Here is a 25116-nt window from a genome sequence, read left to right as displayed (position 1 = left end):
ATTGGATGCTTTGGAACCTGTGCTATAACAGGGCTGCCTGGGTTATAGATGCTAACTGTTGAGGCTCAAGTTTGCAGACAGCAGACTGTGGGATTTCTTAGCCTCCAAATTTCATGAGCCAATACCTTACAATTAATCTTTTACTAGATTAGAGAGAGAAAGAGAGGTGGGGTGGGACAAGAGGGAGAGTACCCTCTCTTTGCTCTGTTTCTCTGGAGAACCCCAATTAACACAATATTCTATTTCTTTTCTGAGAACTTCAACTTTTTAATTGGCTTTGGGCATGTTCACGATTGCCTGATGTAAGATAATGTCAACATCTGTGTCATGTGACATTGTTATAGGTTCATCATCTTGTTTTCTTGTCCCATGTGAGTTGAGATTTTCCTGGTTCTTGGTTTTCTACTTTTGGCTTGTTATGTTGGACATTTTGAATATTAAGAGAATTTGGGTCTTGTTTAAATCCTCTGGAGGATGTTGATATTTTAATTTAAGCAGGCAGGTGAAATGGTTGGGTTTAGGTCACATGTTCCAGTCTTCCTTCTGTAGGCTCCAGTTCTGTCAGTTCCAGTTCAATTTTCAAGTTCTTTACAGTGCTTTTTACAATGCTACTTGAATTCTATCCCATATGCGTGCTGCCCAGTGGTCAGACTTGGAGTTGGGTAGTAGCATATTTATCAGTTCAGTTCTTAAAATCTCTGGCATGCTAAGTAGGGTGAGATCTACAAGTGCACAGTTTAGAGCTGAGCCCTAGAGTTCATAAACAATTCTGAGAGTCCTCCTACTCAGTCTTCCTTGGTCTTTCTTCTTTCACAGGTGTCAGATTGGGATCACAACCTTAAGGCGCTCCATGCCTTCTCTAGCCATCCTTTCCCTCTGTCCTTCACAGATGATTCTTCTAATGAATCTAATGCCTTTCTAATCTCATCATAGAAACTGCTTATTGAAGGACAAAAAATAACACCCTGCACAAGGACAAACTGCAGTAGATTGTACAGTAGTGACCCTGATGTATCTGCCTTTCAGTATTGACCCCCTTGTATGGTCCCCTACTTTGTCAGTTAAGGTTCTTCAGAGAAATAGACTAGAGATTTATTTTAAGGGACTGGCTCATGTGATTCTGGGGGCTGGCAAGACTGAAAACAGGCAGGGGCAGAATTTGAAAGTTAGAGGAGACACTCATGTCTTCAAGACTACACATTCCTTATCATTTCTGGCTATCCAGGCTTCCTTTATCAGCCACAGTGAGGTATTTCTCATTAGTGCTTCACTGTTAAGGTTTGCTTCATCTGAAACAATGTCATGTTTTATTAACATATTGTGCAATCAAAATATTCTAATGAGCTCCTGCTGTGTAGCATTGAGAACTATGTCTAGATACTTATATCGCAACAGAACAAAGGGAGGGAAAAAAATGTATACATGTAAGTGTAACTTGGTCCCCATGCTGTACAGTGGAAAAAATAAAGTATAAAAACAATATTCTATTTGTGTTTTAAAAAAAGCAAAGAAAGCTGAAGGAGTAAAAAGTATTGTTTTGTCTTTTATCCTGTATTTCAGGATCCTTACTTGTAATAACTTCTTTATAACTCTGTTGACTCTGTATAATAAGATATTCCTAATTCTAGAATATTTCAATACTGTTCATTTGCTTAAGAAAATCTGAATTCAAAAATTATCTGAAATAATCATGGTAAGAATAATAAGGCCTGTTTTATATAATTTTTCAAAATATGACCTTATTTTCATCTCATGATATATCATACCTATTTTTTTCCATTTAAAGTACTAGCTGAATTTAGCCGTAGAAAACGAGTTACTCATTTCTATTTAATCATCTCAGAAGATTCCTTCCTTTTTGTTCAGTGTGTCTAAGGAGGAAAGATGCTTTTATATCCATTCGTATCTACCTGATTTAATTGGTGGGTTTTGATATAATTTAATTAACACTCAGCTTTTGTTACTTGATATAGCAGTTTCATTCTGATATGAGCCATGTATGCCATTTAAAATATGAACAATATAATACCATTGTTCCCTCTTTTGAACACTTAGGTACTACTACTTTGTTAGTGGAGAAGTAGGTAGCTCAAGAAGGTATGTAGCTTGATTTTATTAAAAAACCAAAATTACTGCTTATATTGTCCTTTAAGAGTGAAAGAAGTTTAAGCACAACAAAAATATCTCATAATCTAGGAGTTAACAGATATCTTATTCCTATGCTTCAGTTAAAAGAACTGGTCATTTCTAAAAGTATGGTGTATGTTTAGAGTACTAAACTGAAACAGTATTTAAGAATTTTCAAAAACAATCCTAAACAAAATTCTTCTATTACTATGTCAGTGATACAATTTAACATTTTCCTAATTTGTCTTGTGTCAAGTTTGCCTCAAGGTATGATCTGAAATGTTGGAGAATAATGGAAATTTCCGAATGGTATATATAGGATGACAAGGGATTTGCCTGGAGGAACACTAGGCCAGTATCATTTCTTCAACTCCATTTTTTTGTCCTGGCATCCTTTGAAGAAATACAACATTATCTGATTTATTTGTCACAACAAAACAAACAAGTAGATACTATTGAATTCATTTTACTGTTAAGAATATTGATATAATTCAGCTAATAAATGGTTATAGTTAACCATCTTTCCAACTTCACAGTCATTCCACATTTGTTCTTATGCCCATCCTTCTCTTTCAATAAATGGGAAAACAGTAGGTTTTTCTTTTTTTTTTTTTTTTTTTCATTTTAGGGCCGCCCATGCAGCATATGGAGATTCCCAGGCTAGGAGTCGAATCAGAGCTGCAGCTGCCGGCCTACACCACAACCATAGCAAGGACAGATCTGAGCTGCACCTGTAACCTATGCCACAGCTCACAGCAATGCCGGATCCTTAACCCAGTGAACAAGGCCAGGGATCAAACCCGCATCTTCATGGATACTAGTCAGATTCTTTACCACTGAGCCACAATGGGAACTCCTGGTTTCCTTTCTTTTTTAAAAAGGCTGTTGAAGTATAGTTGACTTACTATGTCATATTAATTTCTGCTATACAGTAAAGGGACTCATTTGTACATATTGTAAATAGTCTTTTTCATATTATTTTCCTTTATCACAGGATATCGAATATACTACCCTATGCTAGACAGTAGAACCTTATTGTTTATTGATTCTGTATATTAGTTAGGATCTGCAAATCCTAAACTCCCAATCCCAGTCTCCTTCACCCTTCCACTGCCTTGGCAACCACAAGTCTGTTCTCTATGTCTGTGAATCTGTTTCTGTTTTTTAGATAAGTTCATTTGTGTCATATTTTAAATTCCACATGTAAGTGATATATGGTGTTTATCTTTCTATGACTTCACTGAATATGATCATCTCGTTGCTTTGAATTTCATGATTTTGCTCTTTTTATGGCTAAATAGTATTCCATTATAACTTGTACTATATCTTCTTAATCCACTCTTTGATATACATTTAGGTTGTTTCCATGTCTTGTCTATTATAAAGCGAGTTGTTATGAACATAGGAGTGCATATATTTTTGCAAATTATAGGGTTTTTTTTGGGTATATCCCCTGGAGTGGGACTGTTGGATCACATGGCAACTCTATTTTTAGTCTTTCTGAGAAACCTCCATACTTTTCTGCATAATGGAAGTACCAATTTACATTCCCACCAATGGTGTGAAAGGGTTCTATTTTCTTCACACCCTCTCTAACATAATTTGTAGACTTTTAAATGATGGTTATTCTGATTGGTGTGAGGTGATACCTTATGGTAGTTTTGATTTGCATTCCTCTAATAATCAGTGATGATGAGCATCTTTTCATGTGCCTATTGGCCATCTGTGTCTTCTATAGAGAAATGTCTATTTAGATCTGCGCATTTTTTTTAAAGGTTCTACGTTTTATTTATTTATTCATTTTATCTTTTCTAGGGCCGCATCCACAGCATACGGAGGTTCCCAGGTGAGGGATCTAATCGGAGCTGTAGCCGCCAGCCTGCACCACAGCCCCAGCAACACGGGATCCGAGCCACGTCTGCGACCTACACCACAGCTCAGGGCAATGCTGGATCCCCAACCCACTGAGCGAGGGCAGGGATCGAACCCTCAACCTCATGGTTCCTAGTGGGACTCGTTAACCACTGAGCCACGAAGGGAACTCCCAAATTTTTTTTTTTTTTTTTTTTTTTGTCTTTTTAGGGCTGCACCCACGGCATATGGAGGTTCCCACGCTAGGGGTCGAATCGGAGCTACAGCTGCCGGCCTACACCACAGTCACAGCCATGCAAGATCCAAGACCCGTCTGTGACCTACACCTCAGCTCAAAGCAACAGTGGATCCTTAACCCACCGAGCGAGGCCAGGAATCGAACCGCAACCTCATGGTTCCTAGTCGGATTCGTTAACCACTGAGCCACGGCGGGAACTCCTGCGCATTTTTTGATTGGGTTTGGTTTTTTGGTTTTTTTTGGTTAATAGTTGTATTAACTATTTGTTTATTTTGGAAATTAAGCAGTTGTCAGTTGCATTGTTTGTAAATATTTTTTCCCCAGGCCATAGGTGTTTTATTTTTTTATTTTGTTTATGGTTTCCTTTGTGTACAGAAGTTTGTAATTTTGATTAGGTTCCATTGTTTATTTCTGTTTTTATTTCCATTGCCTTGTGAGACTGACCTGAGAAAACATTGGTACAATTTGTCTGATAATGTTTTGTCTATGTTCTCTTCTAGGAGTTTTATGGTGTCATGCCTTTTATTTAAGTCTTCAAGCCATTTCGAGTTTATTTTTGTGCAGAGTGTGAGGGTGTGTTCTAACTTCACTGATTCACATGAGGCTGTCTAACTTTTCCAACACCATTTGCTAAAAAGACTTTTTTTTCCCATTTTATGTTCTTGCCTCCTTTGTAGAAGACTGAGTGTAGGTTATGTGGGTCTATTTCTGGGCTCTTTATGCTGTTCCACTGAATCATATGTCTGTTTTTATACTACTACTACATTGTTATGATTACAGTAACTTTGTTGTAGTAGTGTATGAAATCTGGGAGGGTTATGCCTCCTGCTTTGTTCCTGTTCTTAAGGATTGCTTTGGCAATTCTAGGTCTTTTTTGGTTCCCTACACATTTTTTTTTGGCCACACCCTCAGCGTGTGGACGTCACTGGGCCAATGATGGAGTCCACACTATGGCAAAGACCCTAGATGCTGCACTGACAACTCCAGTTCCTTAACCCACTGCACAAGAGAACTCCCTCCACATAAATTTTTGGATTATTCTAGTTCTATGAAAAATGTCATAGGTAATTTGATAGGAATTACAGCAAATCAGATTGCTTTGGGTAGTATTGTCGTTTTAATAATACTAATACCTCCAATACAAATGGGATATCTTTCCATTTCTTTGAATCATCTTCAGTTTCCTTTATTAATGTTTTATAGTTCTTAGCATATAAGGCTTTCTCCACCTTGGTGAAGTTTATTCCTAAGTATTTTTTTTCTACAATTTTAAAAGAGATTGTTTGCATTCCCTTTTTTATATTTGTTAGTATACAGAAAAGGAACCAATTTCTCTATGTTAATCTTGTATCCTGCAACTTTGCTGAATTCATTAATCAGTTCTAGTGGAGAATGTAAGTTTATTCAGTTTCTGTGTGGAGTCTTTAGGGTTTTCTATTTATAGCATCATGTTCATTTTCATATAATTGCAATTTTATCTCTTCTCTACCAATTTGAATACCTTTTATTTCTCTCTGTTGTCTGATTACTAGGTTTTCCACTACTGTGTTGAAGACAAGCTGTGAGAGTGGGCATCCTTGTCTCATTCAAGATTTTAACAGGAAGGCTTTTTTAGCTTTGCACCATTTATTATATTGGCTAATGGCTTTTATCATGTTGAGTTATGTTCCCTATGTACCCACTTTGTTGAGTTTTTATCATGCATGGATGTTGAATTTAATCAAATGCTTTTCTGCATCTCAGTTGATTATGTAAGTTTTGACTTTTCATTTGTTGATGTAATATAGCATATTGATTGCCTATGTTGAACCACTCTTGTGACTCTAGGATGAAGCCAATATGCTTGTAGTGTGTAATCTTTTTTTATGTGTTGTTGATTCAAGTTCCTAATATTTTGTTGAGAAATTTTGTATCTAATTCATCAAGGATATTGGCCTGTAATATCCTTTCTTAGTAGTGTCTTTGGTTTTCATATCAGGGTGATGTCTTTGGGAGTGTTTCTTCTTTTTCAATCTTTTGGAAGTTTGAGGTGGACTAATATAAGCTCTTCCTTGTAGATTTGGTTAAATTTGTGAATCCATCTGGCCCTGGACTTTTGTATGTAGGGAGGTTTTTTTTGTTTTACAGATTATATTTCATTTATAGTGAGAAGTCTGTTCAAATTATCTATTTCTACTTGATTCAGCTTTGGTGGGCTGTATGTTTCTAGAAAGTTGTCCGTTTCTTCTAGATTGTTGAATTTATTGGCATATAATTGGTCATAGTATTTTTTTTTTTTTTTGTATTTCTGTTGTATCAGTTGAGATTTCTCCTTTTCCATTATTTTGTTTTAATGGGCTCTCTTTTCTTCATGGTGAGCCTGGCCAGAGGTTTAATTTTTTTAACCTTTCGGAGAACCAGCTCTTGGATTTATTGATTTTTCTTTTTTTCTTTTTTAGGGCCACACCCATAGCATATGGAGGGTCCCAGGCTAGGGGTCAAATTGGAGCTGCAGCTGGCAGCCTATGCCACACCCATAACAACACAGCATCTGTGCCAAATCTACAAACTACACCACAGCTCACAGCAGTGCTGAATCTTAACCCACTGAGCAAGGCCAGGAATCAAACCTGCAGCCTCATGGATACTGGTTGGGTTTGTAACCTGCTGAGCCTCAATGGAAACTCTCTGTTGTTTTTTTAATCTTTATTTCCTCTCTGATCTTTATTTCTCCTTCCTTCTGCTGACTTCAGGTTTTGTGGGTTTTTTGTTTTTTGTTTTTTTTTTTTTTTTTTTTTTTGGTTCTCCATCAGTTTCTCCCTTTATGTCTGTCTGTATTTATGTGTTTGGGTACTCTATGTTGGGTGCATGTATGTAGATGAGTGTAACATCCTTTCCTTGAAAGTGAAACTTTCATCAGTATATAGTGTCCTTTAAGGCCTTTGTTCTAAAGTCTATTTTGTTTTATATGGGTTTTGAGACTTCCGCTTTCTTGTCATTTTTATAAAATGACTTTTTCCGTCCCCTCAAACTACATGTGTCCTTTGCCCTTGTTGGCAGCACATTATATATGTTCTTGTTTTTTTTCTTTTTTAATAATTTGCTACACTGCATACCTTTTTCAATTGAATTTTTATTTTGTATTAGATGATTTTTTATAGATGATTTCCAATGTGTAAAGTGATTCAATTATAAATATACATATATCCATTGTTTTTCAGATTGTTTCCCCATAAAGGCTGTTACAGACTATTGAGAAGAGTTCCCTGTGCTATACAGTAAGTTGTTAATTATCTGTTGTATGTATACAGTATGTATATGTTAAGCTAATTTATCCTTTGCCCATATTTCTCCTTTGGTAACCGTAAGTTTGTTTTCTGTGAGTCTGTTTGTTTTATAAATAGGTTTATTTGTATCTTTTTCTTTAAGATTCCATGATATCATATTATGTTTGTCTGGCTTACTTACTATGATAATCTCTAGGTCCAGCCATGTTGCTGCATATGGAATTATTTCATTCTTTTTTTGTGGCTAATAATCCACTGTATATATGTGCCACATCTTCTTTATCCATTCCTATGCTGATGAACATTTAGGCTCAGTCCATGTTTTGGCTGTTGTAGTAAATAGTGCTATGGTGAGCATTGGGGTGCATGTATCTCTTTGAATTAATGTTTTCTTTGATATATGCTCAGGAGTCAGATCAATGGATCATATGGTAGTTCTATTGTCTAAAAGTCTTTTAAGGAACCTTCAAACTGTTCTCCACAGTGATTGTACCAATTTATATTCCAAGCAAAAGTGTAGGATTCCCTTTCCATAACCTCTCCAGCATTGATTGTAGACTTTCTGATGATAGCCATTCTGATTGATGTGAGGTAGTTGTAGTTTTGATTTTCATTTCTCCAATAATTAGTGATGTTGAGCATCTTTTTATTTTTTTTATTTTTTTTCCATCTGTATGTCTTCTTTGGAGAAATGTCTATTTAGCTCTTCTGCTCAATTTTTTTGGTTGGGCTCGTTATTTCATATTGAGCTGCATAAGTTGTCTGTATATTTTGGATATTAAGCCCTTGTAAGTTACATCATTTGCAATTATTTTCTCCAATTCTGTTTCTTCATTTTGCTTATGGTTTCCTTTGCTATGCCAAAGCCTAAGTTTACTTAGGCCCCATTTGTTTATTTTTTGCTTGTATTTTCATTACTCTAGGAGATGGATCCAAAAAGATGTGGTGATTTATGTCAAAGAGTGTTCTGCCTCTAGGAGATTTATAGTATCTGGTTTTACATTTAGGTCTTTAATCTATTTTGAGTTTATTTTTATGTAGGGTTTTAGGGAGTGTCGTAATTTCATTCTTTTACAATAGCCATCCAGTTTTCCTGGCACTATTTGTTGATAGACTGTCTTTTCTCTATTGTATATTCTTGCCTCTTTTATTGTAGGTTAAATTGACCATAGGTATGGGGGTTTATCTATCCTGTTCCAATGATCTATACTTCTGTTTTTGTGCCAGGTCCATACCGTTTTGATGACTATAGCTTTGTTATGTTGTTTGAAGTCAGGTAGCCTAATTCCTTCAGCTTCATTTTTCTCTCTCAGGATTGCTTTGTCTGTATTGCGCCTTTTGTATAAATACAATTTTTAAAATATTTCGTTCTAGTTCTGTGAAAAATGCCCTTGGTAATTTGATGAGGAGTGCATTGAATCTGTAGATTGCCTTGGATAGTATAGTCATTTTGAGAGTATTGATTCTTCCAATCCAAGGACATGGTATATCTATCTATCTGTGTCATCCATTTCTTTCCTCAGTTTCTTATAGTTTTCAGAGGACTGGTCTTTTGCTTCTATAGATAGATTTCTAGGTATTCTTTTTGATGCAATGGAAAATGGGATTGTTTCCTTAATTTCTCTTTCTGCTCTTTTGTTGTTACAATATAGGCAAGCAAAAAATTTCTGTGTATAGATTTTGTATCCTGCAACTTTACTGAATTCATTAATAAGCTCTAATAGTTTTCTGGTAGCATTTTTAGGATTTTCTATGTGTAGTATCATGTCATCTGCAAACAGTTTTACTTCTTCGTTTCCAATTTGGACTCCTTTTAGTATTTTTCTTCTCTGATTGGCATGGCTAGGAATTCCAAAATGATGATTAAAAGTGTCAAGAGTGGACATTCTTGTCTTGTTCGTAATTGTAGTGGAAATGGTTTCAGCTTTTCACCATAGAGAATGATGTTAGCTGTGGGTTTGTCATATCTGGCCTTTATTATGTTAAGGTTCCTTCCCTCTACGGCCACTTTCTGGAAACATTAAAAAGGGGTGCTGGACTTTATCAAAAGCTCTTTCTTCTATTGAGACAGTCATATAGTTCTTGTTCTTCAAGTTGTTAATGTGGCGTATCACACTCCTGATTTGCAGATACTGAAAAATCTGTGCATCCCTGGGATAAATCCCACTTGATTATGGTGTGTATGGCCCTTGTAATATACTGTTGGATTTTTGGTTTGCTATTATTTTAAGGATTTTTGCATTTATGTTCATCAATTATATTGGCCTGTAATTTTCTATTGTGGTACGTCTGGTTTTGGTATCAGGGTGATGGTGACATAACTGAGTTTGGGAGTGTTCCTTACGCTGCAGTTTTTTGAAAGCATTTCAGAAGGGTAGGTGTTAACTCCAGTGTCTTAGTATAGTTGGGTTTATTTTGCTTGCCATGCTCTGTTCTTCTTGTTCCTGGATGTGCTTCCTTCCTTAGATTTGGGAAGATTTCAGCCATAATTTGTTCAAGTACATTTTCAATCCCCTTCTTTCTTCTGGTATCCCTATCATGTGTAGACTGGCACACTTTATATTATCCCATAGTTATCTTAGGCTGTGTCTGCACAGGCAGTAGCAGTCCTCTCCATGGGTCAGTCATCTAAACCCCAAGTTTCAGCCCAGCCCCTCTCTGTAACCAGATGCATATCTCAAGCTAGGGTGCACAACCTCTATGCAGGACCCTCATCCTTTCACTCCACTATCTAGAATACCTCTGCTTTCTATTCTTTCACCCTTCCCTTCTCCTTATTTCCTTCTTTGCAAGTATGACAGGATGGTATACTTATATAGTTCTGAAGTTCAACTAAAATATATAACTAAATTTTATAGTGATTTGTTACATTATACCTTTGTTAAAGCACTTCACACAAGGTAGGCGTTTATAGGATATTTTGTGGCTGAAACTGTTTATCCTATGTCTGATTAAAACATGAAACTTGGTTGTGTACTCTTTGTTTCAATTTTGTATCTATGTTTTAAATTTCTGTAAGATATCTGTATGCATTTGCAGTAGACCATCCAGGAAACAAGCCAAAAATGCTACTTAAAAGGGGCTGAAATGTGGAAATATGCTATTAATATTTAAACTTGTAAAGATTTGTCTCTGATTATTAACTTTATGTAACACTGATCTCAAAATAGGTGACTTTAGTCCCCCTAGTGAAAAAGTGTTTTGGTCTAAAAATTAGCTTTAACTTATTCACTGAATATCAATATTAATATGCATCATCATATGTAAGTAAGTTATAAATCACTCTTTTAAAGGAGTATGGAATGTGCAAGGTATGAAGAAGGTCACATCTCTTTCCTAACATGCATAAAATTCAGACTCAAGGTGATTGGATCAAAATGGCAGAGGAGTAGGGCTTGGAGCTTACCCTTCTGCCACAAATACATTTTTTTTAAAAAAGTACAAGTCTCACAAAACATCTAGTGAACACTGGCAGAAGACCTAAGAGTTCCAAAAAGGCAAAAAAGTCTCCACATAGCTGGGTAGGACAAAAAAATAAAAGAGAGAAGAGGAAAAAAGGAGTCAGGACAGTACCAGCACCACTGGGAGCGAGCTGTGAAAGAGTACAGATTTTTGCACACTGCGAGGCACCTTGACTGGTGGGGAGATCAGCCTGGGCAGAAAGGGAGCTCAGAAGCCTTGGAGAAAACTGTAGCAGCCAGTCTGAGGAGGGCGAAGCAAAGAGAGAATGGTCAGTGCCACCCCTGGCATACCCCAGCCTGATACACTCATCTCCTGGGGGAGGCAGGGTCTGGGTGCTAAGGCTCAAGCTTTGGAGAGAGGACTAGGGTTGGCTACATAATAGACACAGCCTGAGGGGGGCTAGGGTGTGGTACACCACAGCAAAGTGAGTGCTAGAGGAGGCATGGGCCCAGCAGATAAGCAGTATGCCATCATTGAGTGCAAGGGGGTAGGACTACCAGAGACTTCTTTCTTTGTGTGCATGCACTCTTGGGCAACAGGGCACCACTTGCACAGGTTATGGGGTGGATGAAAACTGCCACTGCTATCACTGATTCCAGAGGTAGGTGTAGCCTGCCACCACCAAGGGTCCCAGGATCAGGCACCAACTGTGCCAAGGGCCCAGTGACCAGGTGCTGCTACTCACCTCCTGAGTATAAAAGAGGGTTTTACACTCAAAAAGATACATGCACCCAATATAACCACCCAAACACATAAAACAAATGCTAAACATACATAAAGGGAGAAACTGATGGGAATACAATAATAGTAGGAGACTTTAACACTACACTCCTATCAATGTACAAATCTTCTAAGCAAAAAATAAGGCAACAGAGATACTAAATCTAGATACTCTAGAACTATTAGACTTAATTGATATTTTTAGGACATTACATTAAAAAAAGAACACATATTCTTTTCAAGTACACAGAATATTCTCCAAGATTAACCACAAACTAGGGCACAAAACAAACTCTACAAACTTAATAGTACAGAAGTTATTTCAAGCATCTTCTCTGACCCCAATGGCATAAAATTCGAAATCAACTACAGGAAGAAAAATGAGGAAAAAAACCACACATGCACACACAAAAAAATGACTAATGGAGACTAAACAACATGCTACTAAAGAAAACCAGTGAGTCAATGAAGAAGTCAAAAAGGAAATTAAACAGAGGCACAGGTTCAATTCCTGGCCCAGGGATTTTCACATGGCACAGGAGTGCTCCCCCCCCCAAAAAAAGAAAGAGGTTGAAAAAAGAAAAATACGTTGAGCAAATGACAATGAAAACACAACCATACAAAATCTATGGGATGGCACAAAAGCAGTTCTTAGAGGGATGTGCATAGCAATCAGGCCCTCCCAAAACAAACAAAAATCAGGCCCTCCCAAAACAAACAAAAATCTCAACCTTATCTACCAATAAAAGAATCAGAAAAGAAAAAACAAAACCTAATGTCAGCAGAAGCAAGGAAATAATACAGATAAGAGAGGAAATGAATAAAATAGAGTTTAAAAAACAATAGAAAAAAATGAATAAAACCAAGAGCTTGTTCTTTGAATAGGTAAACAAAATTGACAAACCTTTGGCCAGGCTCACCAAGAAGAGAGAAAGCCCAAATAAAATAAATGAAAGAGGAGAAATCTCAACTGATACCACAGGTGTGTGTGTGGGGGGGGGGGGTAAGAAACATAAAAGAACACTATGACCAATTATATGGCAACAAATTCAACAACCTAGAAGAAATGGACAACTTTCTAGAAATATACAGCCCACCAAAGCTTACTCAAGAAGAAACAGATAATGTGAACAGACTGATCGCTATGATTGAAGTAAAATCTATAAACTACACCACCTATAACTGAAATAGAATCTGTAAACTACAACAACAAAACTCCCTACAAATAAAAGTCCAGGGCCAGATGGCTTCACAGGCAAATTCTACCAATTAACTTACTGATCCTTCTTAAACTTTTCCAAAAGATTGAAGAGGAGGAAACTCTCCCAAAGACATTCTATGAAACCACCTTCACCCTGATACTAAAACCAAAGATGACATCAAAAAAGAAAATCACAGGCCAATATCTTTGATGAATACAGATGTAAAAATTCTTAATAAAATAGTAGCAGACCCAATCTAACAAGATAGTAAAAGATCATACACCACAACCAAGTGGGATTCATCACAAATTCACAAGGATGGTTCACATACACAAAGCAATGTCATAAACCACATTAAAAAAGAACAGTCAAAAACCCCATCATCTCAATAGACGGCAGAAAAAGGATGACAAAATACAAACATCCATTCATAATAAAAGAGGGAACGTATTCCAACCTAATTAAAAGCCATTAATGACAAACTCACAGCCAGTATACTAGTCAAGAAAAAAGCTGAAAGCCTTCCCACTAAAATCTGGAACAAGACGAGGATGCCTACTCTCACCACTTCTATTCAATATAGTATTAGAAGTCCTAGCCACAGCAATCAAACACAAGAAATAAAAACTTATGCAAATTGGAAGGAAAGAGGTAAAACTGTCACTATACGCAGATGATGAGAACTATATATAGAAAACTCTAATGGAGTTCCCATTGTGGCGCAGCAGAAACTAATATGACTAGGAACCATGAGGTTGCTGATTTGATCCCTGGCCTTGCTCAATGGGTTGAGGATCTGGCACTGCCATGGGCTCTGGTGTGGGTCACAGATGTGGTCTGGATATGGCATGGCTATGGCTGTGGTGTGGGCTGGGGGTTGTAGCTCTGATTGGACACCTAGCCTTGGAACCTCCATATGCCACAGGTGCAGCCCTAAAAAGACAAAAGACTAAACAAAAAACAAAACCCTCTAAGTACTCCACACACAAAAACTACTAGATCTGATCAGCAAATTCAGCAAAATACCAGGATACAAGATAGATATTGAGAAATTGGTCACATTTCTATATATTAACAATGAAACATAAGAAAAGGTAAGTAATAAAGCCAAATAATACCTTTTAAAATCACATAAAAAAAATCTAAGAATAAATCTGACCAAAGAAGCAAAAGACTAATACACTGAAAACTATAAAATATTAATAAAGGAAATTAAAGAGGATACAAAGAAATGGAAAGATACTGTGAGCTCTTGGATTGCAAGAATATTGTTAAAATGGCAATACTACCCAAAGCAATCAGATTTAATGTGATCCTTATCAAATTACCCATGACATTTTTCACAGAACTAGAATAATGCAAGATTTTTTACGGAACCATTCAAGACCCAGAATTGCCCTGAGGGAGAAGTGGGGGTAAGAAAAAACAAACCAGGAAACATAAATCTCCCAAACTTCAGGCAATGCTACAAAGCTACAATAATCAAAATAGTGTGGTATTGGTACAAAAACAGATATACCAATCAACTGAAACAGAAGAGAGAGCCCAGAAATAAACTCATACTCCTTTATTAATCTTCCATAATGGAGACAAGTATATAAAATGGGAAAAAGACATTTCTTCAGCAAATGGTGTGGGGAAAATTGGAAAGCTGCATGTAAATCAATGAAATGAGAACACATCCTCACACCATGCACAAAAATAAACTCAAAATGGCTTAGACATTTATAGGCATGACACCATAAAACTTCTAGAAGAGAACATTAGGCAAAACATTCTTGGCATAAATCAAGTGTTTTAGGTCTGTTTCTGGAGATAATGGATGGAAAAATAGAAATAAACAAATGGAACCTAATCAAATTTACAAGCTTTAGCACAGCAAAAGAAGCCATTAAGAAAATGAAAAGGCAACCTATAGATAGGGGGGAAATATATGTAAATGATGCAACCAACAAGCACCTAATCTCCAAAATATACAAACAACTTATACAACAAAATCTCAATAAAAAAATGGGCAGAAGCCATTTCTCCAAAGACATACAGATAGCCATTACACACACAAAAAGATGCTCAGCATCACTAATTATTAGAGAAATGTAAATCAAAATTGCAGTGAGGTATTGCTTCACACCGGTCAGAAATGACCATCATCAAAAAGCTTATAAATAAATGGTGTTGAGGGTGTAAATGGAACCCTCCCATATTGTTGGTGAGTATGTATGAGGGTGTAACCACTATAGAAGACAGTATGGGGGTTCCTTGGAAAACCAAAAATAGAACTACCATATGCTCCAGGAATCCTACTCCTGGGCATGTATCCAGAGAAAACTACAGTTAGAAAAGATACATGCCCCATTTTCATAGCAGCACTATTTACAACAGCCAAGACATGGATCAACCTACACATACACAGATGAGTGGATTAAGAAGATGTGGTACATGTATACAATAGAATATCACTTGGCCATAAAAAAGAATGAAATAATGCCATTCACAGCAACATGGATGCAACTAGAAATTCTCAAAATAAATGAAATCAGAAAGACAAATACCATATGATTTCACTTGTATGTGGAATCTAAAATATGGCACAAATGAACCTATCTAAAAACAGAAACAGACTCACAGCCAAAGGGGAGGGAGGAGGGTGAGGGATGGACTGAGGGTTTGGGGGTTAGTAGATTCAAACTATTATATTTAGAATGGATAAATGACAAGGTACTACTGTATAGGACAGGGAACTATATCCAGTGTCCTGTGATAGACCATGATGGAAATGAATATGTATATAAAACTGAGTCCCTGTGCTGTACAGCAGAAATTGGCACAATATTGTAAATCAACTCTACTTCAGAAAATAGTATAAAAAATTCAGAATCAGAATTGGTGTTTGTATAAATAATTGTGATTCGTCTCCGTTAAGAGAAGAAAGACATGTCAAGGCATGGAGGTTAAATCTTAACTCTATCATATATAAGATTTAGAAAAGATATTTGAGTTCTTAAATTGCAGTACTTTTACTTGAAAATTTCTTTTCTTTTTAGGGCTGCATTTGTAGCATATGGAAGTTCCCAGGCTAGGGACTGAATTGGAGCTGCAACTTCCAGCCTATATCACAGCCACAGAAGTGCAGGATCTGAGCTGCACCTGCCACCTAGGCCACACCTTGCAGCAATGCTGGATCCTTAACCCACTGAGAGAGGCCAGGGATTGAACCCACATCCTCAAAGAGACTACATTCTTAACCAGCTGAGCCACAAGGGGAATTCCACTTACCTGAAAGTTTAATCCCAACCTATCCATTTTAAAAGCATTATATTCCTGTCTGTAGGAGATACATGTGGAATTCATCCTTTAATCCTCATGACTCTCTCTCTCAGGATCTGTAGCCGAAACAAGCCACATGCCCTTTACAGAGCTGGCACGATTAGGGGTGAGATCTGTAACTCAGAAAACCATGGAATAGTTTTTCTCAGTATGAAGCCAACTGGCTCAACTCACATACTTAGTCTAATAATACCCTAATCAACTAAATTTGTCTGCCCCAATTTCATATTTTATAGTTAGAGCAGAAAAGATACAAGTTAATATCCTAAATATCATAATTTGAATCTGGGAACAATACCAACTTGTCTCTGAAAACCCAGCTGAAGGTGAAACTGGAGAATACACGAAGTTAGGCAGCAGCTGAAACAGCACAAGAAATGAATGCCATGTTGAGAAGAGCAGAAAAGGCTGAAAGTGACACTTAAGGGTGTTGTACTCAACACTGCTTTATGCTACGTCCTGGAGAAGGCTACACATTTGCCATGTAGAAGGTGAGCTGTAAACAGTTCTTTTACTTATGTGGTAAACCTGATTACCAAAAAGTAAGCTCAGGAGAAGATTTCCCACATTTTAGTAATAAAATTAGACCTAAGACAGTCAAAATTAAGTGACTGGTTAATTCCCACAAAATTTAATTTTTCATAATTGCTAATTACTACATGTGACATTCCATAAAAGACTCATCAGTTTCCCAATAAAAGTTCTAGAAAAAATTAAATGTGGTATTGCTCCCCCTGTCCATACTTTTATGTTCCTACTTAGCTTAGGAACCATACAGTTTGCTTCGATTTCATAAAAGTTAACTGCAGACCTTTTGTTCATCAGAGGCAATTTCAGTTCTCCAGAAGCTAATACTTACTTTAAGAAGGATTAAAAAATACAATACTGGAGGACAGTACACAGCCCTTTTTATGGGTTTCTTTATAACACATTAAAGAATGAACAAAGGAGCTATTGTTTCAACAACTAAACCCCGCTAACGATATCATTGAGATTTCAGCAGTTATACTTGCGTCAATGGTATTAAAGTCCCTGGAACACTTTTTAAAGAGTCTCTTTTGTTTCAGGTTGTGCATCAGCAGCTACCCTGAGTCAGCAATAACCATAAAAAGGAGGGTCCTGGATTATGTCTATAATGTCAGGCTTTTATCAGATTTACACATTGGTGATGATGAATTTCATATGTTAAGTGCAAAGAACAAATTTCTCCCTAAATACAGACTCCAATACAAGCCCAGTAAGCCATCATATGAAGGCTAGATGAGACCAGGAAAGGCAGGACAAATTCATCATCACAGACTAAAAAGCACACAGGATTGTCAGACAGGATAAAAAAATGCGAAATCTTAACCATAGCTCTTTATTTAGAAACACATCTAAACTTTACATATAGTCACAGAATAGTTTTCAGTAGAATTAGAAAAAAGGTATGCCAGTCAGTCATTATGTAAAAGATGTCAGATAAAATTAACTGTTAAAGAAAAGAGTATTATTTGATGTTCTCCAAGAAGACAAGACAGTTTTAAAATGAGGTGTCCACTATGAGGTGGGATTCTTTTCACTTTGATATTATTTTGCAGAGGCAAATATGTGTGTGCGTGTGTGCACGCGAGCGCATGCACACTTTCTAAGCTTAATTCCTAGTAAGTCTACAGTGTTTCTTGTCAAAAACAGATATTCTATATAAACTCCTTTCCATTAATTCAGATGATCAAGTTTCAGTGGTTCCCATATCCCTTCTCAATCTTCAGCATATGAATTACTATTCAGATGAGATGCCTTCTGCTATGTTATGTGCCAAGGTGGCATAAAAATTTATTCTAATTGCCTAAATGTTTGCAGGATTCAGAAGTTAAATATTCCACCTAATATTTAGGTAACCTATTTTGTAACAAATATAAACATTTTTATATATGCTGTTTTACAGTATTGTGTTAAGCTTTAAAAATGTAGACAATGGATCAGCAGCACCATTTTGATAAAAGATGCCCTTTGCATTATGTACTAGTTCATGGGCCTAGAAATGTAGACTATTCTGACATGGCCCACATTGAAGGCTCCAGAATTAATTTTTTTACTGTCATAGAACAAATTAACAACCAGCAGTGATAATAGTTTTGAGCTCAATGTAGTTAAGGCTATAAAAGTTCCATTTAGCTAGTTAAATGAATTCTGACAGATCAAAGTTAAATGAATGTATCGTTTCTAAATCTACCACTTGGAGAATCATGATGATGATTTTTTTTTTTTTTTTGTATCAGGGAAACCTCACAAGATTGAAGCAACACTAAAAAGATCAAATAATACCTTTAAAAAAGGAATACCTTTAAAACATTAGCCAAACTTTTATCATCCTTAAATGATATTTGTAAATATCAGGATACTTATGCTCAGAGATTATAAATCAAGTTTCTTTCACTTATACTAATGACGTTTCTTTTCATGTGGTGTTTATGTTTGACCAAGAATGAGATGAGACTTAAAGTGTTTCTCTTGTGGCCCTGAAACCAACTTGACTTAACTGTTGAGATATCTTCCCCATTTAGAAATGCTAAGAAGTAAACCGTAAAACATGAAGACTAGGAGTAATGGCAACTATATTTTCTTCTTTCGTCAAAAACAACTTTAAAATGTTCATCTGGATTTTACTATCAAACTGCTAGTTACAGTTCTAGGGTAAAATATAGTGCTAATACCAACTGTGGTAGTGATTATATAGATTTATTGTAGATTGATAATAAAATTGAAATGCTTGAAGTTTGCTATATTTACAAATACTACACATATATGTATATGCAATAAACCTCATCATTAATGATGACATCTTAGAATTTTAAAGAGGGACATTTCCTCCTATCTACCCATCTCCATATGTTCACAACCCCAAGATGAGGTTTCACAAGCAACGTTTAGATTTGTGAAGGAAAAAAATGACTACTTTCAGTACCTATCCTCTTTGCCTCCCTTCATTTCAGTTTTGGAGAGGTAGCAGCACATAAAATTGAATGCACAAACTAAGGCTATTAAGACCCTCCATATTCACACTTATCCAGTGTGTTAGCTGCAGCAGGTCAAAAAAGTTTTAAACAAAGCAATGTATTTCCATGTGTTAGCATCTCATGAAAATCTTCCTCTGCAAACGCATGCGCACACATACACACAAAGAAGTGTTTCTTCTTTTTTTTTTTTTTGCTTTTTAGGGCCGCACTCATGGCATATGGAGGTTCCTAGGCTAGGCTAGAGGTTGAATCGGAGCTGTAGTTGCTGGCACTACACCACAGCCACAGCAACACAGGATCCAAACCACATCTGCGACCTACAGCACAGCTCATGGCAACACTAGATCCTTAACCCACTGAGCAAGGCCAGGGATCGAACCCACAACCTCGTGGTTACTAGTCAGATTCGTTTCCGCTGCACCACAATGGGAACTCCAAAGAAATCTTTCTTAAAAGTGTATTTTAACTATCCTGTATTATCAGGAATGAATCACCAGTGAATACTTTTGTGCTACAACTGTGAATCACAATGAAGTATTCTGTATAGTCAACAACCACTCTCCCTCATAAAAAAGGAAAGAAAAATAATAGAAGCCAATGATTGTAAAACAAGGAGAAATTCTAGACATACAAATATCTTGATTGTTAAAACACAGAGAGTAATTATAAAAGCATATCTGAAACTACCCATATTATTGAATACCATTCAAAATTACTTAGCCCTGACTTCAGAGTAAGAGTTTGGTCTTTTTCCAAGATGGTACCAGAACCATAACCTTTTACAGGCAGGAAAGATGAGAAAGACACTTCAAAGCAGGTACCTGCACTCCGGCTCACCTGTAAGACTTTTTCCTCTATGACAGTCTTGTTTATGTTCTGAATTTCTCAATCAAGCCAAATCAATTCTTATCTTTTTGTCATTGACAAATGATTTTAAAGCTGGAGGACACAAATGCTAGTATGTCTGAAATGCTGATAAATAATCATCACTGGGATAAAAGCTGACAGCACGAAATTGTTTTCTAAGGACATGTTTTGGTTTCAGTGCTGGTGTACCAGTACGTCTCTCTCCATATTATTTTCTAAAGTTTTGCTTGACTATAAACCTTTGAGCCTGATCAGGTCTAGAACCTCATCCTTATCAATTTATTCCACAGCATGGTGATAACATGGTTTTGAGGGTAATTTCCACAGCAGTCCTGTAAACTGTGAGTCACTGAGATTATACAAAATTGGTATTTGGCTTCCTTTCAAGTTTCACATTCATCACATAATCGGGCTATGAAGCATCCCATACAGAAAAGGCAGTATCCAAAGGAATAAGAGAATGTGTTTAAATAATACACACTACTAAATTTTACAGCTGTCCTTTTATATTCAAATGATATTAAGCAAACTGTCATGTTAAATTGAAAACACTTTAAATCTAAAAATAAACTGCTGAAACAAATGACATAGGGAGAAAAACGACCAAAATCTATTTGGGTAAAATACAGTCTATAATTTCAGAACAAATGCTACATATGGCCATACTTAGATATCTTCTAAATTATAATCTGGGCATTTATTTTTCAAAAGTTATCTTTGGTGAGTCTCAAATTTAATACTTTCACTGAGCTTAAATATCTATAATGAACCTTTGTTTCTTTTTAAAACTGGAACTGAGCATAAATAAAATTCTAAAACAAGTTCCCGACTTCAAAGAATTGTGTCTTTAGATAACCTTTTTCTATAAATCATTAGAACTAAATAAATTTCTTAAAATTATACTTCCTCTCTTTTGAATGGGCTCCAAATAGAGAAGTTCATGAACTGGGCTTTATTTTAAATTTATTTCTGGTTTTTGGATTCTTCTATACTATTCTGACAGCGCTATTAAGACTTCAGCATATCTTCTCCTAACACAACGTGTTCACTGTATGTTGCTCTCAAGCGCTTAAATGAAATATAATCTAAAGGAAGAAATTATACTTCTTGTTTTATTGTCCCTTCAGTATCAGTGATAATTTCAATCATAACAATTGCCAGGTTTGTATTTTGTAGTCTAGATTCCTAATTATATATGGTTGAGAGTAATTAAAAAATGTTTCAGAATCATTTACTGCCAAGATTCTGGAAAATGTGTTTTGCAAAACAGAATGTAAATGCTCTGAGGACTCTGTTGTATTTGCACGAACACACACTGTGAACTTCTGTGGAATGAGAGGGTAAAGGGCCAGGTTCATCATGACTAATGCTGTAATGCACCTCTGTCAGTCAACAGATACTGAGAACCTCTTTTGTTCCAATTTTTAGTTATAATTAAAGATACATAATATAAACTCAGGAGGATCGGCTTAATAAATACTTCAGTGTTAAGGTCTTTTTTGTAATTTTATAAAAGTATTCTAGACCATGAAGGTCTGCATCTGAATGATGACAGGAAATGTTTCCTGACAATTGTCTAAAATGAGCAACATTTTAATAGATGTTTTAGTTCTTAAATACTTCTTTTAAAGATTTTCATTTTTTTCCATTATTGTTGATTAACAGTGTTCTGTCAGTTTCTACTGTACAGCAAAGTGACCCACTGATCTGTTGTAAGGAACTATTATATAAGGTCAACTTTTGGTCTGCTTTACAAAATAGCAGGTTTTACCCTGTTATCATGCTTGAAACCTTGAAAATTGCCTCCTATCTTTATCCACAGTGAAATATCTTGGAAATCTTCATCTCTTTCTGGCTAAATTAGTAATAACCAGTTGCACTATCCAGCAGTACAAGTGCATGCACACACAGACTCACACGTGTACAGGGATAGCAATAAAATAAAAAGTCCTCATAAGGAGTATGTTAATAAACTTCACTACAGAGAAATGGCCAAGAAGAAGAGCCATGGTTCCTTTTTCCATTTTTATAAACTATAACATAAGTAGTACTTCAAAGGCTACAGAGTTATTTTTTTTCCATGGTACCATTTCTGGATAAAAGTAGGGTTTTTTCCTCTCTTTTTTTGCAAGTGTATCTATAGACTCTAAAGGTAGGCAAAATAAGAACTATGAGTCCAGTGAATTACTTTTGGCTACTTCTGCTATGCTAATCAGGTGAGAGAAATCTGGGTTTTGTATTAGGAGCCCTTCTGAATGGCTTAATGCCTTTACAGCTGCCACTAGCTGTCAGCTTCACCATGGATATTGTCCATGTGCACTTTGAGGTAGTCATTCCTTGTAAACTTCTTATGGCAAAACTGGCATTCTGCCAGTGGACGATTGGGATTATGCGTCATCTTGTGTCGGATCAGCATTTTCTTCAGGCTAAAAGCCAAGTCACAAACCTAGAAAAGACCCGAAGATACCTATCATTTATATTGAAAAATTTGAAGAAACACCCATTTATCAGTTGTACAATTTACATTATGCAAATTCCTGTTATCAAGTATGTACTTGACAGGCATGAGTGCCCTTGAAATAAATGGAATTTAACATCCAAAGTAAAAGGTAAAGAAAATTCTAGTTTCAAGAGTTATTTGCATTTAGTATGTGTCCTCTGCATCACCACAGCCCTCCCTTCCCCCAGCTGCTAGAGTTAACTATCTCTAGAGAAACAACTCCATGGAAACAGTATCTTTCTTCCCATAATCAAGTGTATTGATTATTTCATATTAAACCTCTTAAAATGTCTGATGGTCTAGAGGACATAAATAGCACAAGACATATCTCACCAGCAATCCAGTCAATTTACAGCCTTTTATGAAGTAAAAGGTTAGCACTGCTTTAAGGATCCTAAGTGGAAGTGGATTACTTGCTATTCCAATTATTTATTTCTGATTAAAAATACTTCATTTAACACATTTTCTTCATGTAAGCTCTATTATATCACAGACACTCAACATTAGTGCCTATTTTTTCTCTTTCATCTTTTCTGGCAAGAAGAATCATCAGCAGATTGGAAAGAAGGAACTACAACAGCCACCATGTATGGAATTCAAGAGAGAACACAGCTATTACAAAGAGTATTAGACTCCCGGTCATATACAAATGATTATGCAAGCAAATAGAATAATTTTCTAGACAAAACACGATGCTTCCAATCAATCTGAGGAAAGGACATTTTTCTTGTGAAACAACTTTGTAACATAAGTTTTACAATTATAATTTAAAATATACTACATACCTTTAAAGCCACTGAAAAACAATGCCAGGTAAGTCCATGCAATAAAAATCAGAGGATAAAAAGGAAAGATCCAGGAATAAGAAATAGCATAAAATAAAATGACTATATGTGAGTTATGATAAGTGATAATAAAAGCCTCAGTACTCAGTAAATCAAGACATTTACTCAGGTTTATTTAACATCTATACTCCACAAGAACATGAGTTCTATTGAGCGCAGAACTGTTTTTATTTCAGTGTCTGGCACAGGGACTAGGTTTAAGGGCTAACATCAGCTTTCACTGTCTCAGGAATCACTCAACAATTTCTAAACATTAGTTCAATCCTCACACCTACTCTTTTAGGTACATACTAGCACTATTATTCCCATTTTACAGAAGGAAAGTGACACACACTTCTGTCTCAAGCAGTTTACCCAAGGTCACAGAACTAGGAAGTGGTTTTCAGGATTTAAACCCAGACAGTCTGGGTTCAGAGTCCCTACCACCCCACCAAGGGCCAACTATTTTTTTTTTTTTTTTTTGTCTTTTTGCTATTTCTTTGGGCCGCTCCCGCGGCATATGGAGGTTCCCAGGCTAGGGGTTGAATTGGAGCCGCAGCCACTGGCCTACGCCAGAGCCACAGCAACACGGGATCCAAGCCGCGTCTGCAACCTACACCACAGCTCACGGCAACGCCGGATGGTTAACCCACTGAGCAAGGGCAGGGACCAAACCCGCAACCTCAAGGTTCCTAGTCGGATTCGTTAACCACTGCGCCACGATGGGAACTCCCCAACTATTATTAAAGACTCTAACTTTAAACAGCAAATATGTGAGCCCATCATACTTTTCCCCCCCACTTTCCTGGCTGACACAATTTTTAAGAAATAAAAATCTCTGGAAAAAAAAAAAAGGAAGTTCTCAGACAGCTCAGCTCACCAATGTGTTGTGAGGGATACAAAGCCAAGTCCGTTTACATAGTCACCATGGGAGAATTGCAGCGGCAAGCTGGAGAAATGGCAAGGAAGGTGGACAAGATGCTGAAATCATTGGTGATGGCTCAGAATTAAGGGCTCCTAGAAGCTCCAATAGGAGATGGGAGGGGAATAATCCAACAGATTGCTGAACAAGGGCCAGGAGAGAGGATTAAATATCAGTAGAGCGTAGCTGATGTCATACCTGTGAAACTGACTACCTAGACATTAAAAGCTATGTTTTCATGAAGTTTAGTGGAGGCATTAAGAGACTTCAAACAGATGCTCGGTATAAATCAGACGAATGTAAGGGATGTTTATAGTCAATTTAAAAATAGGGGTGAGCAAAAAGGAATTCCAATAGTGAAATAAGGGCACTTCCTTGTCTTTTTTTCCACCTGTGCTCCAATCTACTCCAACCTAGTATTAATCCATGTGCCAAAACATATTCTTCCTCTTTGCTGGGGGCAAACTGATTTTGTTTTAAAATAAAGTGAAACATGTTTACCAGAAAGTACTTGAGAAATAATAATGGGATTCTGTACAGACATCCTCAGTTAACAAATATTTATCACATACAATGTGTTTACCACTTCTGGAAGGAACACAATGACAAAGAGCACTCTGCCCTGCCCTTGTAGAAGTCCACAGTCTTGAGAAGTACTTGTAATGCCACGAACACAATGCTAAGCAGGGACCAAGGAGGCTGCAATGAACTCTTCCTGGATGCACAAGGGTTACCATGTCCTACACTGGGGAACAACATTCCAGGGAGAGAGAAGAAGAAACACAAAAGT

General features: G+C 36.6%; 1 protein-coding gene across 6 annotated transcripts in view; it reads right to left on the bottom strand.

Annotated features, from left to right (window-relative positions):
* Positions 17552–25116, bottom strand: part of PRDM5 (PR/SET domain 5) — a 195644-nt gene continuing 188079 nt past the window's right edge. For all 6 annotated transcript variants that reach the window (XM_021101643.1, XM_021101642.1, XM_021101645.1 and 3 more), the window contains one exon: positions 17552–22526. In XM_021101643.1, coding sequence (XP_020957302.1) covers positions 22362–22526 — 165 coding nt within the window. In that variant the 3' untranslated portion in view covers positions 17552–22361. The remainder of the gene's footprint in view (positions 22527–25116) is intronic.

This window comes from Sus scrofa, chromosome 8, assembly GCF_000003025.6.
Source record: "Sus scrofa isolate TJ Tabasco breed Duroc chromosome 8, Sscrofa11.1, whole genome shotgun sequence".
Taxonomy (NCBI): Eukaryota; Metazoa; Chordata; class Mammalia; order Artiodactyla; family Suidae; genus Sus; species Sus scrofa.
Note: the sequence above shows the minus strand (reverse complement) of the source record. Positions and strands in the feature narration are given on the sequence as shown.